The 17,744-nt window shown below is 39.1% G+C and overlaps 1 protein-coding gene across 13 annotated transcripts in view; it reads right to left on the reverse strand.

Moving 5' to 3' along the window:
* The window catches only part of PLPPR5 (phospholipid phosphatase related 5), a 211,675-nt gene that overhangs the window by 80,934 nt on the left and 112,997 nt on the right, over positions 1–17,744 (reverse strand). For 12 of the 13 annotated variants that reach the window (XR_012057149.1, XR_012057150.1, XR_012057148.1 and 9 more), the window contains exon 6: positions 4,791–4,913. Coding sequence is in view for 1 of the 13 variants with exons in the window: in XM_072932838.1 (XP_072788939.1) it covers positions 4,845–4,913 (69 nt within the window). In the remaining 12 variants the exon portion in view is untranslated. Of the gene's footprint in view, positions 1–4,476; positions 4,914–17,744 lie in introns of those variants that run through there. The other variant, XM_072932838.1, reaches the window with a different exon arrangement.

Consider the following 17,744-nt stretch of genomic DNA (forward strand, 5'->3'; position numbering starts at 1 on the left):
GAAGGCATTTGCTGTGAAAATGCACAGGGAGGCAGCCCAGGGTCTCACAACACAGGCCTGCACAGGCCCATGGCATGGGACACTACACAGCCTTTATATTAAACAGAGCTTCGAAGCTGCAAAAATATTGACACCAAAAAATAGAAGCATAAAGGTCCTTTAATAGCCCTATGCTGCGCTTGCCATGAGCTCAAGCGCTTAGTGAGGAAGTGACCTTTACAAAATTATTGTTTATGATCTCTCCGTGTGTGCCAGTATAGGCACAAAGAGTATTCCAATTTATTTAAAAGGTTACATATCAAAACTGAATATGCAGTACAATTGTGTTATCAGACTGTATAGCTTTTACACAGGAAATCCAATCCTTGAGTATGGCTTCTAGGCACTGGGGCCAGATTCTCTCTCACTATTCAAACTAGAGATGGAGATGCAATATAACAAAATAATTTATTCATCCCACATTTCTTGTTTTTAAATTATCTAAAAATCACTCAGAAATTTCCCCAAATAATTCCTGGCTTTAAGTTACTTACAAATTTATTTCAATAAAAAGTGGAAAATATTTAGCTTGCAAAATATTTGCACATGGAATTCAAGGTACTCAATATCTTATTTTGAGTTGTATGATATCTCTTATAGTACCTTATGCATCATAAACCATCTCCCCCTCCCCAGCTGCTTGTTAGAGGCACTGGCTGTGCCTGATGAGAGAGTGAGTCAGCACTGCCTGTTACCTGCCCTCCAGCTGGCTCCAGTAACTAGCTGGGAAACCACTCCCCTGCTCTGAGGGAATACTTGTGTGTGTGTATTTCCTTGCTCCACCAGTAAGAAAGTGCCTTGAATCAGCCATGGGGAATATGCTGTTCAGCTGCCAAGGTGAAAGATGAAATCAGGACACATTTAGTCCAGCAAAGTAAGCGGTTACACTCGTGTGCATAACAAAGTAAAACTAAACTGAAATTTAAAAGTGCATTCCTAGACTGCTGTTATTGATGAGGACCTCTCCTCCCCTGCAAGATTAGTAGCACAGGGGGCGGCTAAGGCCAGGTGCAAATCTCACTCAGGCTGCTCCCACTGAGCAGCTCCTTCCCCTTGTTCAAGGTGGGTGAGCTCACCCACCCCTCTGGGCTGACCCGTGGGGTCCCGTGCTCACCTCCACAGGCTGCCAGCAGCTGTTCCCCTGAGCCTCCCCACACGCCACAGCTCTGTCCAGAACTGATCCTACTGCATCCATGGAGGGGTCAAGCATCCTTCCTGCTTCTCCTTGTTTCTAGAAACACAAAAATACCTATGCCAAGCAGGCCCTCACCCCATCCTCTCATCTCACTTGCTGGTGTTGATTTCTCCTCCTGACATGGAAGACTTGCCAAACTGTCATTTCTCTTGTGTCCCTTAGTAAAAATATGTTTATAGTTTCAGTTCTACCTGCAAGTCAGCAGGCTCTAGATAATGTTTAAACTGGATACACCATGAGAACAGTTCTATGCAAACATCTTATTAGATCTAGGACCTCTTTCATGAAGTCAGTTTCTAATTGAAACCACACATCCCATGTTGGAACTCCAGTGACAGTCATTGCATGTATACCACTTTTTCTAAGCTACCCCAAGTTATCAGCTATTGCAATCTATCATGATTCTTGTCTTCAATGGTTAAAAATCCAAACATCAACTTCCTTAAAATTATTCTCCTTGGACATAGTCACTGAACTTGGCCATCCATGATCATGGCCTGACAACACAAATGAGGAGTAATTGGACTCTAAGATTCACTTCATGCTGAAGTGCAATGTTCAATATATTTTTTAAAAAATCCTCAAATGGAAATTGGAAATTTGCACAGTTTCTTATTTTCTTGTATATTCTCATTTGTTTGTGCTTCTTGATGAATCATGTAATTCACAAGATAAAGGTTTTCCAAAGTGTTCCATCCAGCTAAAACCTTCCTGGAGGCCTTCAAACATTCATTCCCACAGAACAGATCACAAATATCAGGCAGCATGATGTAAAATCCAAATCTCACAATTAAATATATCACTGAAAAATTATTTTCTGCAAGTATATGAAATATCTAATTGAAAATTTGCTTTTGCAAATATTCATGAAAGGTAATTTCAAGTGCATGTATGCTTGTAGAAAGCAAATTCACAAAGTCATAGGCATGATCAATTTGGAGTTAATTTTTGAATTTAAATGAATATTCATAGACATTTTCAACTATTTGGTTTAACTTCAATACAGACTCATCAGCACTCATTTGCACCTAGTTTTTATTAGTGCAAATCAGGATGAAAAACACTGAAATCAAAAGTAGAGCACGTCTGAAAAATTCTTAAAAATCACAATTAAAACAGCCTTTCTTATCTTCAGAATGGAATAAATCTAGCTTTCTTTTTCTAGCTTCCTTTTCTATCAAAATTTGAGAATGATTTGTTAACTTTTGAAGTTATTGTTCTGCTGTCAGCTAAAGCTATTTATATGCTTTGATACTAAACATTCCTTTACATAATGGTGTCCCTTCCTCCCAATTCCTTAAAAATTACACATCTGCAATACTTTTTTTCCACATTTCCTAGAATTCAGTTTAAATGAAGTTTATAAAACACTCATAAAATTTTCTATTTCAGGCTGATTTCAAATGCTACCAAGTTGAATATTAAAAATTCTTCCACTTACAAAAAAATTTGACCATATCAAGAAAAAGGAGGATTATATCTTAGGCAGTAAACTTAAGCAATGGGAGATCAATGAATTATTGAACCATTTTCCTAAAGAGCAGCAATAGTCATGCTTAGGTTACTTACATGCTTTGTGTTCTCATGTGACTGAAGAACTAGTGGGATATGATAATACAGTAATAATGCATTGTTTGAAAAGCTTTAGTCATGAAACATTTTTTTTAACATCTTATGATTTATTCTTTCTCAGTTTGATGAAAACTCAGCAGTTCCTTATTTTATATGTCTTCAATTTTATCTAGAAACACTGGGATGACCCTGAAGCTGTTTAGAAAGATGGGACTGCATTAAAAGTCATATTCCTAAAGATATTCTAGGTAAGTTAGACATGTAAAGGTCTATTCTCCTATAGGATTCAAAATGTCCTAGTCAGTTCTAGAAAGGGCATAAATCTGTGACTATTTGGCTCTTTTGACTCTCTCCCTACATTACTTGATCAGAGAATGCACAATGACACACACCGAGTTGCATCACAAAAGCTAACAAATTACATTAGAGCTAATTGGGTTTGTGCTCTATGATATCAAACACAAGCCTTTTCAGAAAATCCAGCAATGAACCTGATGCCCATCATTCTTGAACACTAACCAATCCTTTCTTCCTCCTGTCCCCTGGAAAGATGAAGAAGAGATGTAGAACAACATCTCTGTCATTGCACTTTCTGGATGTCAAAAATGCAATATTTGTAGTTAATGTTTGCTAAATGGAGCTAATTACTTCACTACAAAGTAATTTTCTGGGAAGTATTTGCAACAAATGACAAATACTAAAAAAAAAGAAAACAGGGTTCCCTTCCCCTTTTATTTTCTTAGATTATCCTAACATCTAAAATCAATATTACCCCCTCTACGTATTTTCTTCAGAATCCAGCTTCTGGGCATGTTTTATACAAGGCAAAATGAAAGGCTTAGCTTTGAAGCCACAGAAAATTCACTAGCCAAGTGTATCAACAGTTCATGGAAATATGTGTGAAGGCATAGAGCAGAGAACCGGTACAGGTCAGAGAAACTACTCAAGCTTCTGTATCAGTTCAGCTTCATTTATTAAAAGGAACTGACAAGATACTCTGTATTGGAGTCTCGGATATATTACTTACAGAACAACAGGTCAAACTTTATGAGAAATTTCTGTTGCTGCCTTTTGAGGATGCAAAGGTCTTACTGCAGGAGGATCATTTAACTCCCCTGAGATAAGACATTCTCATTCCATCCTCTTCACTTTTATTTCTTAGAGGATATTCACTCTTGTGCAATAATCAGTAATTAGCTACAGTTCTGAAAATACAAACGAAACATGACATTTCCTTAAATCCTCTCCTATTATTAGAATACTGAGACAGTCAATGCTAATTGATTGGCTAAGACATGTCTTAGTGAAGGAAACTGGTTTAACACGGGTTTTAATTTCAGTTGCAGAATTCTGCAGTATTCTTCCCCATTCAGCAGAAAGAATTTTCATCCTTGTCCTCTTTGCTTTCTTATTCGCCCCACAGTCATTTATTCAATTCTGTGGTTGTGAAAACTGCAGTAGCTGTTACTCTACATGAAGAAACTGTTATAGGCACACCAAATAGATGATATGCAAATATACCATTGTGATTCATATGTTTCTTTATGCTAATTTATATTTTAATGAATTTGGTCATTGGGAATTGAAGTACTTCAGCTTCAGAAATAGAGATTGTTGAAAACCTTTCACTGAAATACATAAATTTCAAGCATGTTTTCAGCCAGCTCAAATCATTGTTGAGATCCTTTATTTAGTGAACCAACACTTTAATAAATAAGACAGAGATACAACTTTTGTATAATAATCCATAATTTGATATATGAGAGATACGGATAGCAGAGAAAGCCATGCCCTCTGGGACAAGCTATTTCTGAGGTTCAACACAGTTATAAACCACAATCTGAAAGTTACTCTAAAATCACTTTGCCATTGTTTTGTTACAGGAGTAGCTTCTTTCAGGAGATAAGTCAAAGTAATTTGAAAGGTGCCATCAAATTGAATAGACACGTTCTAGTCATAATGGGGAAACACAGGAGTGGCTCACGTGTCAGACAGAGGCAGGAACAGCCTGATGGGAGCACTCATAAGGTGGAAGTGGTCAGTGTTGCAGCCCGGTGTCACTAGAGCTGATCTGAGGAAGATCACCCATACCAAAACTCCCACAGATCTGAAAGAACCAGCAAAGTTCTTACGTTAGCAGGCAACACAGGATTTTGGTGGGAAAATCCAGAACTCAGGTTGGTGAAGAGAATTCAGGCACTAATGAAACTGCTTTGGGAAGGGGTGTAAGCTTTACCCACACCAGGCATCACAAGGACTAGCCAGTGCCTTTGGAATTCATACTGAAGCTTTAAGGTCTTCATTTTCCCTGAAAAAAAAACACTGAATTTGAATTTTTCCTAGGCTGCATACAGTCCAACATCTGAAAAATCTAGATTTTCGCTGAAAACACTCAGCTACAGGAAATCTGAGCTTTTAAAGAAGCCCCTTGCACAACAGACATTCTGGAGCTCAGGCTCATTAGCTGTGGATGACTGAGCTCACTGCTGCTGGAAAACCTGTGCTGTCATGGTCAAGCCAGAGTCGTCCGTGGTGGCCACTGTTGGGTCTTTAAATGGATTACTTGAGTTTGGATGCAGATCTAAGATCATAATCAGGAGGACAGGGAAAGACAGAATGAGATTAAGAGAGATATCACTAAAAAACCTCACACGCTGAAAACAATGGCAGTAAAATAACAATGACAGAACAATCATTTATGTCATACCAGTTTGAGAGAACATCGATTTAAAAGGTGTAATCAGATCCATTTATTGCAAGGACTAAAAAAATATGGAAACTGTGAAAGTGAATACAAATACATCCTTTGCTGTATTTTAAACCAGTAGCATAGCTTTACCCAATTAGAATGAAATCCATCTTATAAGAAATATCTAATTAGATATGGTAAACTTATTTTATTTTAAAAGAAAGACATTGATGACTCCTAATTATACACATACATGTTCTCTAAGTAAATTACTCATTGTCTGAGGCAGTGCGCCCAACACGTCCTTATACAACAGTGGCATCTAGTGGCCAGCGGCCGGGCTCTGCTCCGGCTGGAGCCCGGAGACGGTGAAACGCAGGAGCAGCGATAAACACCGCCGCGGATTGTGTTTGTTTAATAGATCGCATTATTTCAGATAACGAAATACTTCATGGATTATTATGCTCATGTAAATTACAGGCCTTTTAGCATCCCAGCAGAAGGCACGAACCTTATTATACCGATTGGTACGTGGACACTGGGAGAGGAAAGGGAAAGCCCATCCACTGCCAGTCCAATGGAAACTAGGGCTGTGCCAGGTGCTTTCTGCCCTGCTAGCAACATCGACACATGTAGTCTCTTTCTGTACCTCCAGATTTGTTTCCTGCAGTCCATTTGGTCCAGGTTTATCATTCAAGCTGGGAGAATTTTTGCCGTCAAGTGGGCGTTGAGCAGGGAGCTGCAGCGCCGCAGCCCCGGCGAGAGGAGCCCCGGGCACCGGCAGCAGCGGGGCAGCGCGGAGCCACCGAGCCTCCCCGCACCGAGCTGCTCTGCCCTGCCCCACAGCTCACCGAGCTGCTCTGCCCTGCCCCACAGCTCACCGAGCTGCTCTGCCCTGCCCCACAGCTCACCGAGCTGCTCTGCCCCTGCCCCACAGCTCACCGAGCTGCTCTGCCCTGCCCCACAGCTCACCGAGCTGCTCTGCCCCTGCCCCACACCTCACCGAGCTGCTCTGCCCCTGCCCCTGCCCCACACCTCACCGAGCTGCTCTGCCCTGCCCCACAGCTCACCGAGCTGCTCTGCCCCTGCCCCACAGCTCACCGAGCTGCTCTGCCCTGCCCCACTCCTCACCGAGCAGCTCTGCCCCTGCCCCACTCCTCACCGAGCTGCTCTGCCCCTGCCCCACTCCTCACCGAGCTGCTCTGCCCCTGCCCCACAGCTCACCGAGCTGCTCTGCCCTGCCCCACTCCTCACCGAGCTGCTCTGCCCCTGCCCCACAGCTCACCGAGCTGCTCTGCCCTGCCCCACACCTCACCGAGCTGCTCTGCCCCTGCCCCACACCTCACCGAGCTGCTCTGCCCTGCCCCACAGCTCACCGAGCTGCTCTGCCCCTGCCCCACACCTCACCGAGCTGCTCTGCCCCTGCCCCACACCTCACCGAGCTGCTCTGCCCTGCCCCACAGCTCACCGAGCTGCTCTGCCCCTGCCCCACACCTCACCGAGCTGCTCTGCCCCTGCCCCACACCTCACCGAGCTGCTCTGCCCCTGCCCCACACCTCACCGAGCTGCTCTGCCCTGCCCCACAGCTCACCGAGCTGCTCTGCCCCTGCCCCACACCTCACCGAGCTGCTCTGCCCTGCCCCACTCCTCGCCTGCAGCCAGGAAAGTCTTTTGCAAGCCCCTTTGCTTCCCGTCAGCCACCCCACGGCACGCTGGTGAGAACACAGCAGCATGTGCTGCCTCTGATTGCGGCACTAGAGATAAAACACCCAGTGGAATAAATAATTACATTTTACAGACCTGCATCCTGGAAGTATTTGTAATTAATGAGAAACAGAAAAAAAAAATGATGCGATGACAACATGCCCTAAAAGCAATACATCACCATGACCCTGAATAACTTGCCATCAGCTGAGCACTGCATTTACCAGTAAATCTCATTTTATGAAAAGTAAGAACTTTCTGTCCTAGAACTAGCTGGATGTTCTGGATAACAACATTGTGAGTATACACTCTTGCTATAGATGACAACCACAGGCTTGTGCCTCCGAGATCCAATACTGATCTTATTGGTCAGACATGCAAACCCAAATAGTATTTCTCAGCTCTTCATTGTAACTCCTATTCCCAGAAAAGCCTTGGGGCTTGATACCAGAAGTCCTGAAAAATCAGACATCATCAAATTGTCAGATTGGCAAGCTGTGATCTTGGTTATCTGTGATAACCAAATAAAATTCAGATTCCACCTCAACTCACAGGAATGCAGTACGATTTCTGAGAGTCTGTAAACTCAAACATATTCCTGGCAGATTTGAGCCCTTATTTCTTGACAAATAAATATCATAATTGAGATCATTAAATAAATTTGGAAGGTCTTTTTTTTTGTGTGTGTTCTCAAAAAAAAAATCAAAATACATTAAACACAGATTTTTCAGCATCATCCACTTATTACAACTAGTATTGTCGCACATTTAATTTCTCCTGATCAATGACATTACGGAAAGACAGAATATCTTGTAGAAATCAGCTGCTTTGTCCAGTTTTTTCTGGAGGTAAAAGACAAGTCAAGAATTTCATGCACCAAACCTGATCTCTAACTAGTGTGGGATTTTCCCAATTCCCTGCTGCTGGGTCCCACTTACTCGGCTTTTTCTCTCAATCCAGCCATCCTGCAAAGGGCTGCACTAAGCATTCTTCGACTGGATTGTTCCAGTGATCAATAGAGAAAGGACAATGATTTATTTATAAAGCAGCAATGCAGCACTGCAAGAATTAGTTCTCTTCTGGAAACGTTTCCCATTTTACACATTTCCTACATAAAAGAATGCACAATAAACTTCAGCATGAATTGCAGTGTAAAGCACATTTTAACTGTACTCCTTCATTTGCTTCTTTTTAGGAAGTATTGTGTGGTTTGCTGTTTGGCTGTTGGGTTTTTTTGGGGGGGGGGCGTAGGAGTGTGTATTTATTTATTTATTGATTTATTTAAAGCTTGTTGTGTATTGATTTAGCAAGGAACAGGTAATAGCCATATCAATTTTCTCACAGCGAGATGCATTGGTAGAAAAACAATTTTATAACTAAACAGAAATGACTGATCTATTGGCTAGGATAAGCTATTCTATTATACATAGATTATAGAGCTGATATATATAAATAACTTAAGCGAGATCTGTGTTTTAGATATGCTTCAACTAACATAGGCAGTATTGTTAAAAGCAAAAGAACCACATCAGCAGTATAACATACATTAGAAGCCGATATTTTGCATAGGAAATGGGATATATGTCTCTGAGTTCCTTATTATGTTGATTATTACATTTGGGAAAAATAACATTGAGTATTATTATGGCAGCTTGAGAAATAACAATATATCTGAATCTGCAAAAAATACAGCTTGTAACAATCCGGGCACAGGCTCGGTGGTTCAGAAAAAGTAAATGTGATAGAAAGTATGTTTTACATCTTCAATAAAACATTCCCCCCCCACCCCCCCATTTTGGGTTGTATGTTTCTTCATAATCATCATTTTGCAATCTAATGTCAGAATGAAGCACAAAAGAGAAATTTTTTCCAACAATTGGAATTGCCATGGCAACACCCCAGATCTCAGATAAAGTTTGGTCCTGTACTGATAGTCACATTAGCATTTGTTTTTGTGCTAAGTGCAGTACTGTATATGAAAAGCACCTCAGTCTCTCTAGTTATGTATAGGATGTAATTTGATTATTTCAGAAATGTGAAATATAAAATTTTGACAGCTCTACAGAAAGCTTCACCTTTAAAATCACGTTTTTGAAATTACACAAATCATCAGAAGAAAATTAGGCACAGCTATCAATATTAAATGCAGTTGTTTGCATCTCTAGTCTCAATTATGCTGAATCTGAGTAACTGTCCACTGTCCCCTTTCCAGCAGCTCTTAACTTTTCCAGACATATTGATCTTCAGTCTTTGAATTCACATACATAAATAAAGAAACTGATGAATTTAAGCAACACCTACTAAAGAATCAAAGGAGACTATTTTTACCAGACATATTTATAATTGCCTTATGCTACTGCAAAAAATCATTTGAAGATAAAGAGACATTTCTTTTCTGAGACACAAAAATCCTATCCAAACTATAAGGCAACTAAAAACCCTGAAATTACAAATATTCTATGCTGGCAAATCTACCTATCTATAAAACATATGCATGTCAAAACATTTAGGATGTATTCAGGAGGCTTTTATTCTGTATCATTACTCTGCAGATTTGTAGAACAACCTACCAGAAACAAAATACAGAGGCACAACCATGACCATTTAAGATGAAACCTGATTCCTCCCCAAGCAGACAACAAAACCAGGATATACTTTCTACCATGGTAGCATGAAGTTCAGATTTCAATCACTGATTTTTTCAAATACTGTAGAGCCAAATGCTGTGTTTCAAAAACACAGCCTAGATGGAAATATCTAGGCTATAACCATAATTTTTTCGAAATAAACTGCCTCACTTATGAATTTTAACAGTTTTGATGACAAAATAAATAGAGAATGTAAGATGAGACTGAAATTCTGTCGCAAAAATAAGATTTGAGTGCAAATCATTTGGCAAATGTCATGAACAATAACAATTCAAGTGTGTGGTCTTGGTATACTCAAGGAGGTACCACATACTCTGTAATAAATAGAGTAAAGAATGTACTACACATTTCCAGCTGGAGAGAGTAACTCAAATGCAAGATCTGTCCCTTTCTCTTTAAGGGACAGATAGGTAAACATTGGCTAGGAAAGGATCTTTCAGAAGCCTGACATTAAACAAAGCAGACATGGCTGTCATTGGAAAGATCCTAAATTCTAACATTTTATGAGTATACAGGGTCTGCCTGAAATACATGCTGGTGTTTGAAGTGCTACTATTCTCCTGTTCATATTACAGATACAACTTTATGGATCCAGATGACAGGCTTAACTTCTCAAATTAAAAACCTGACAAGCTGCAAACTGGGCAGAATAAGCTAATGACCAAAGCACAAAGCTATGAAAATAAAAAAGCCTAGGACCAGAAACTGCTGGCTGTTGTGGGGCTCAGTTTCCAAGCACCTAGAATAACTTTTAAGTCCCGTTAATTTGCCCCAAGAAGTGTACATTATTCTTTAATGGGTAGCTCAATACCTTCACACAACAACATCCTACTCTGACACACAAGCCCTTAGAGCTAGGTGAAGAATCCTGCACCACTTTTGAGATCAGCAACCTCCACAGCTGAAAAATCTGTGGCAGATAAATTCTGGATGTCCTGGATGAGGTCCTGAGAAGCCAGGAACGCATGCTGCACCAAAGTCAACTTATATGTGATTCCTTTTTAATATTTACAGCGGGATACTAGGGAAGAGAAAGGAACGTTATGCTACAATTTCTCAACATTTATCCTATTAATTTCTATCCTGCAGAACAGGCTGTGAACTTTACAATCATCATTTGGGTTTACCCCTTCTTTAATGCACAAATTCTAAATTAAAAGACTTTTGTTATGGAAAAGCAAAACATTCTGTTAATGCATATCATATTGCACTCTTCCAGGCAAAATGTTTACTTTATGCAGGTAAAAACTGTGACCTTTTTGAAGACATAGGCATACTTTGAATCAGCTTTTCTATATTTGACATTGTTAGGCATTCTCTGTGATGTGAGGCAAAAAATAAGTTGAGCTAGGAAAACTCAGTATTTTGGAGATCATAAGCTGAAACAGAAAACTAGGAGGGAGATGGGAAGACAGACAGCAGTAAGACTACATCACTAAGCGTTTGGTTTTTTTCACGTATTTCCTTGCTGCCCTACAATTTTTCTATTAGCTCCTCTTTGAAGGGAATAACAGACAGGTAACTGTGTCAACGGCAGCTCTATCTGCAAGCATGCAGTTTGATTTGCTTATGCAGTGCTGTGTTTTAGTAGCCATTTGAAAGCATGACTGAAATATCCCATTGCACATTACGATGACTCTTGCACCAGTAACTAAAGATGTAGTCCCCAGGAAGTGCCATTTGTGTCAGTGGAGCACAGCTGCTCTGGAGAAAAAAGCCTGGGGCACCTGCAGCAGCCATAGGGAAGCAAAGGGAACCAGCAGCTTTGCTCTGATTTGAAACAGGATTCACCTCCTTTAAAGTATCTATTTGCAAACATCTTGCCCAACATTTTTAGAGGAGTCTCCATTTTTTTCTATTCTTAACTATTTCTTTCTTCAGGTGTTTAGATTATTTTGCTGATCTTTCTCCATGCAAATATATCTATTCCTTTTTTAATAGTCTATCAGTTCTTTTTTTTAGCATCCAGTATGTGCATACATGGAAATTACACATTGAAAAACATATGCCCCTTTTCAACTTGTTTTTGAGCTCCAAGGAGGAAAACCAGAAACCTTTGAAATGTCTTTCTTTCTATGAAAAAAAAGTTAAAGTTAGTTTTCTTTTTTTTTTTCCATTTTAGAAAACCATTATGGAATGACAATTGGAATCAGTAGTTTCTGATATGGTTTCAAAGAGGTTTACAACAGCCACTGTATACAGTTATAATTCTTTTGGTAGAGAGGCACAAAAAGGACCAAAATAAAATTCAAGACAATTCCAAACTCCTAACCTCTTCCTAAAAATCAGGACTACATTTCTGATGACTCCTTATTTAGTAGGTTGGGCTAGGAATTTGCTTCTCATGCTGTCAAAGTTGTGCATTGTGATATGGAACAGGTCATTCAATCTATATCTGCTGCTCTCCTTCTCCCTTCCTTAGCTGTCTAATTTATACAGTGAAATATCAGGACAGACTACAACACTGCTGCCGACACAGCACATTGAAAAATGAGGCATGATCTTTTAAATATAGTATTCATTATAACACTGGCACTGGAAACACTTTACTCTTTTACAATGCAAATAAGCCCATCTTAGTTATGGAGGTTACGTATACAGATGTCACAAAAGCACATTTAAAGATAGGCAAATATATGAAAAAACCCAGAAGAATCTGAATGAAGATTAAATTTCATAGGGTAGAACTCTGATCATGAAGGACACTTTCTGCACAGTGCATAATGGAGGGCAGTGTATTCATTTCTATTCCTCAAATGTGTACATTTTCAGTGTGTATAGCTTCAGTAATCAGAAATTTTGATGTTAGAGTTTACATAAAAACAAAAAAAATCAAGATGCCTTTTTCTTGTGATTTTTTTTTTCTTTTTATCTGCTTTATAATTTTTTAATTTCCTTTATATGATCCCAAGATATTAAAGTCCAAATCACCTAGCTATATCACTGGCAAAATAAGTCATATGTCATGCTCAATTTTAGAGTCATTAGCTATCTGTAGACACTGTCTTATGCAGTGGAGTTAAAAAACCTAAAGAGAGAAAGACAGAATATATCTGAGGGTAAAAAGCCTTTGTGGGTGTTGATGGGAGTATATGGAAGAAACCAGCAAGAACAGTGGATAATGGAAGATTGCTAGTGCAGGTAGTGGGCTTATCTATATGACAAATTGATGAAGAATGAGGAGGAAAACTATGTTGATTTAATGCTGGCAATTTGAAGCATAGGCTGCACAGCTGTTTCAGACAGAAATACTAAGATAAATTCAGAAGCAACCCCTGCTCTGACAGATTAATAAAAGACCAGAAATTATTTGAGCTTCTTAGAGGAAGGGATCACTAAAGAGCCCTTCAAATACCCAAGATATTGCACATAAGAATAGAACAGCTCATCCAGCTCTTGCCTGTCTGTTATCAAGAACATGCTTTAAACTAAGAGTCAAGCTTTTCTAGCAGACATGAAAAAATACATACTACAAGTGAAAAAGTAAAGAACAAAGTGAACACTTGCTACTGATACAATTTTAGGAAAAAAAGTCACTGGTAGAACCTTCAAACAGGCTACGTAAAAAAAGGCTTACCTAACATAAATTTTTAAAAAAGCTGTACTGGGTCTTCTGTTTCAACTTGTTTTTTAAAATCATTACTAGCAATAGGTATATTTATCCAGGTGAAGTGAATATACAGACTTTTTGCACTTCAAAAGTCAGGCAAACCAACTCTATGTAAACATTTTCACCAGTGCTTTAAATACACCTGTGGGCACTGAGCCCTTCATTCTCTGGTCAGATACAAAAGGGCTCCTTCCCCTGGGTCTGCCAGGAGTGTATTATGTGTCCTACATGCTCACTGCTGGCAATGTAAGTCTACACAGCCATTTCAAACATGTTTTAACACATTTTACTAAACAGCCAGTCACGCTGAATTTCTGAAAGTTTGATTTACTGGCATTATTGTCCAGTTCCAGGCAACCTGGCATTATCAGAAAGCTTATACTGCATCAGCAGCTTTCTACTGCTCTGATCTAGAACCCTTTGGAAAAACTATATGGATTAATTCACAAACCAAAGGATCAGAACTGAGCTCTATGTTAGTAGAGAAGGTTTCTATGAAAGAATACTTCAGAAGTGTTAAGACTGCAAGGTAGCATTTAAAAAAAGTAAAAAAAAAAAAAAGACCCAAAAGCAAAAGTAAGTAGCTTTGGTATCCCTCCCCTGCTCCCTCAAAAGAATGAAACACTTCAGTGTGATGGCTCTCTAATGAATTATTCACAAAATGTAGGGCTTTCTTTCCCAGAGGTTACAGCAACGTCAAGTGAAAACATGTCAGTCTGCCAAGAAACACCAATGGTGTGGAATATTTCAATGGAAGATGACACAATCACCCCACTAATGATGGAAGCTCTTTTGGTGATGTAGGAATTACATTCCTACAAATGATGCCAGGCATTACCAATAATTTTATATCAAATTTTTGGAAAATTTAAAGATTAACAAACTCCTCTGAGCAAATTCTAAAGCCAGGTTGTATTTTTAATTTATCAGCATTGCCTACGCTTATTATTTATCACACAGTCCTCTTCCAGCACTCTCTATAGAGAATTAGCACTCTAAGCAGTAATTCTAATACTAAAGTTACCTATGCTGTAAAAATGCCCACCACCACATCATCTCAGTTCTGGAAAGAACTTCTCAAACTTCACTTCAACAGACAGTCCTAAACTGTGGGGAAGGACATGAGTCACAAAATGTCACTTTCTGATATTTGGGTTAAGCCTATTTTTCTTACAGTGCCTGTAGATATGGTAGAGGAAAATGTGGTATTTAGGATGCTTTTTGTCAAGTTGTTGGTTCCGATGGTCAAGAAGAAAATTCATTTGTCAGGAAACCTATTGGTAAAAGATCTGTGGGTTTTTTTACCTCTTAAATACAATTTAGAAATAAATTTAATTTTTCTGAACAGATTGCAATTCATAACTTAATTTATGCCTAGTGCTAGTAAGGGGTCTAAAGCACTTACCTTACAGGACAAAATTCAAAATTCATCCAGTGGATTTGATTCTTATGGGAAAGCCTTTGTAGACTCAAGAGTGTTCTTCACAATCTCTCTCATCCTCAAGAAGAAAGTTAAGAAAATTTTACAGAGTTCACTTCACTTGAAAGTCAGTGGGAGGGGAGTCTCACAAAATCACTGTGGGGAGGGGAATCTCCACAATCACTGTTCTGCACCTATATTAAGCTTTGGTGCATTCTGTGAGACAATTTTAGCCTATAACTGAAATCCATCTTTGTGCAAATCTTGATCTGCCCAGTATGCATGAAAATTAAGTTACAGGCAATGAATTAAGAATAATTTCTAGAGTAAACCATGCTCAGACACTTAAAAAAAAATAAGTCTAATACTACTTAAAGATCCAAATTGCACAGAAGTGTTGCAGCCCAAAGCTGGGGTAAACTGGTCCCTAAGAACACGTGGTGTCTGAGGAGCTGTGTGTGTGTGTGCACTGCCTGCAGTGCTGCAACGCCCGCTGCCCCGTGACAGCCCACTCATAACCAAAGCTGGAATCAGTCAGGCATTTATTTGCAGGTACAGCAAGGATTTCCTTTAAAAGTAGTTACCGGGCCTCAAGGTGGGACTAATACACCTATATCCAGCTGGGTCATTATTCCTTCTCTCTAATCACTGTGTATTTGCTGTCATATGGTCAGATATGAGACTTCATAAACCAGTACCATTCTGGCCAAGGAACTGTTGGTCGCCACCCTTCACTCCACCAAAATGCTTGGATCTCATTTGCAATGGTTTTTATTAAGCTTGTGGACTTATTCCTACTATGCAACCTCCATTTCTCACCACAATCAGCACCAATGCCTCTGATGAAGACAGAATAAAATATTTCATTTTTTTAGGTCAATACATTTAATCCCTGAACAGTGACTACATGAAACAAACTCAGTAGTTTGTTTCTGAAACTGCTTGCTTAAGGCTAAGTAATTTTATCATGTTTAATATCCAGTGAAAGGTCTAGCTCTGCTTGACTTTAATTCACCTCACTCCTATCCTTCTCTAACTCTTTTGCATACATTTCTATGCCTGTCAGTCCTTTCTGCAATCTTTTTACATTCTGCTAATGTACTTTTAATTATGTGGCTATTGATCCAGTTATATTATTTCTACAATGCTTCTTTCTTTGTTCCAGGTATTAATGCCAGAGAGTCTTAAAGCTTTTGAAAAAGGAAGTTCCAGACCTTTTCTATATTTAAGTTTCAGGGCTTCTTTGGTAGATTGATTCACATCTGTAGAGTATTGAGCTTTTAAATCCTCTGTTACATACAGATTTCTTTTCCTCTTGTCCTTTAATTTTATGTGAATCACACATCATACATCCCTCAATCAGCACATCTAGAATATCTTCATTACTTAAATGAAACATTATTGATGAAGTGAAAAAACTGTCAGCTATTATCAGCAGAAATAACCAGTGCTATCAGCATTTGTTCTCCAAGTTATTCTGAAGAAGTTAAATACTTCCATATGCAGGGCTGCCCACCCATCTGGTCACAACTCCTAGTAGTACTTAAAATCTTTAACCACGCACAGAATGTTAAAACATAAAATGCTTTAAAAAGATCCCTTTTAGTATGCAAATTCAACCCCAGAGACTCACAAAACTAATGGAATTTTTCTATCATTCTCTGATTTTGAGGTGTTTTTGATTCAAAAAACATAGCTACACTAAAGCTATTGATTTCTTTAATCTGCTTCATAAATTAATGTGCAATTCTACCTTTTGTGATTACCACATCAGATTTCTCACCTGTTTTTCCACTACACACTTGTAATCCATCTAACATAGAATGATTAAGGTCAGAAAAAACTTCTAAGATCAAGTCCAACCTTTGACCTAATGCACCATGCCCACTAAAGCCGATCTCAGTGCCACATCCCTTCACTTTTTGAATTGTGTTTCTGCTAATTGTCAGCTCCATCATCATTGGAAAACACTTGAACTGACTTTTCCTTTTAACAGGAGGTGGGTTGGGCAGTCCAAAAATCTGTCATACCCCGTTTCTTGGCTTCAGACTTATTTGTCCATCATGCCAACCTCAGCCCCCAGAGGCAGCTTACTGAAGCTATTTCCTATTTTCAGCTTCTTCAGTATGCAGCAGTACATACCATTATCTACCTTTTGATCAACTACCACATAATTTGTATCCATTCCACTCTGCATTGTGGTTACCTAAAAATTGACTAATTCATTTTTTAAATAGACATAATGTTGTTTAAAAAACATTTGCATTTTCGGCCATACTTTTACTGGATACTCATTCCTTCAGCTTCCATGCTGATCTGCATGTTACTACATTACCTGGCTTTTTTGTACTAAAAATTATGAGCAAAAAATGATTAATTAATTAGATTATACTTTTAAATAAATTGCATAAACAGGGGATTGTGGAAACCTTTTTTCATCTGGGTTTAAGTTCATAACTTCCATGTTTGCTTTTATTGTTTCCTTTCTCCTCCTTTCCTTACTGCTATCAGGCATGTTTCTGGGTTCCAGTGTGCATGTAAAATTAAAGTTAAAGCATTCTAAAACCAGTAGCATATTTTCATGGAAGCCTTCAGCTAATTTGTTGTCTTGTGAATAATCTGAATCAGTTCTACTAAAGCACAGGAATTAGGAATCTTCTTGGGGGATGCTCCTAAAGCCCTCAAAAGGCACACAGATATCAAAGGAGATTTGTTCCTATCTACTCAACGACTCTTTTAGAGGGAATAGCTCGAGGCAAGAATGGCTGCAGCACTACATCCAAAACACTTCTGTATTGCCGTATCAGCACAGGGCTTCAAACAGAATCCATACAACTTACAGGAAATTATACAAAATATTTTTGGCA

The sequence above is a fragment of the Taeniopygia guttata genome, chromosome 8, assembly GCF_048771995.1.
Source record: "Taeniopygia guttata chromosome 8, bTaeGut7.mat, whole genome shotgun sequence".
Lineage (NCBI taxonomy): Eukaryota > Metazoa > Chordata > Aves > Passeriformes > Estrildidae > Taeniopygia > Taeniopygia guttata.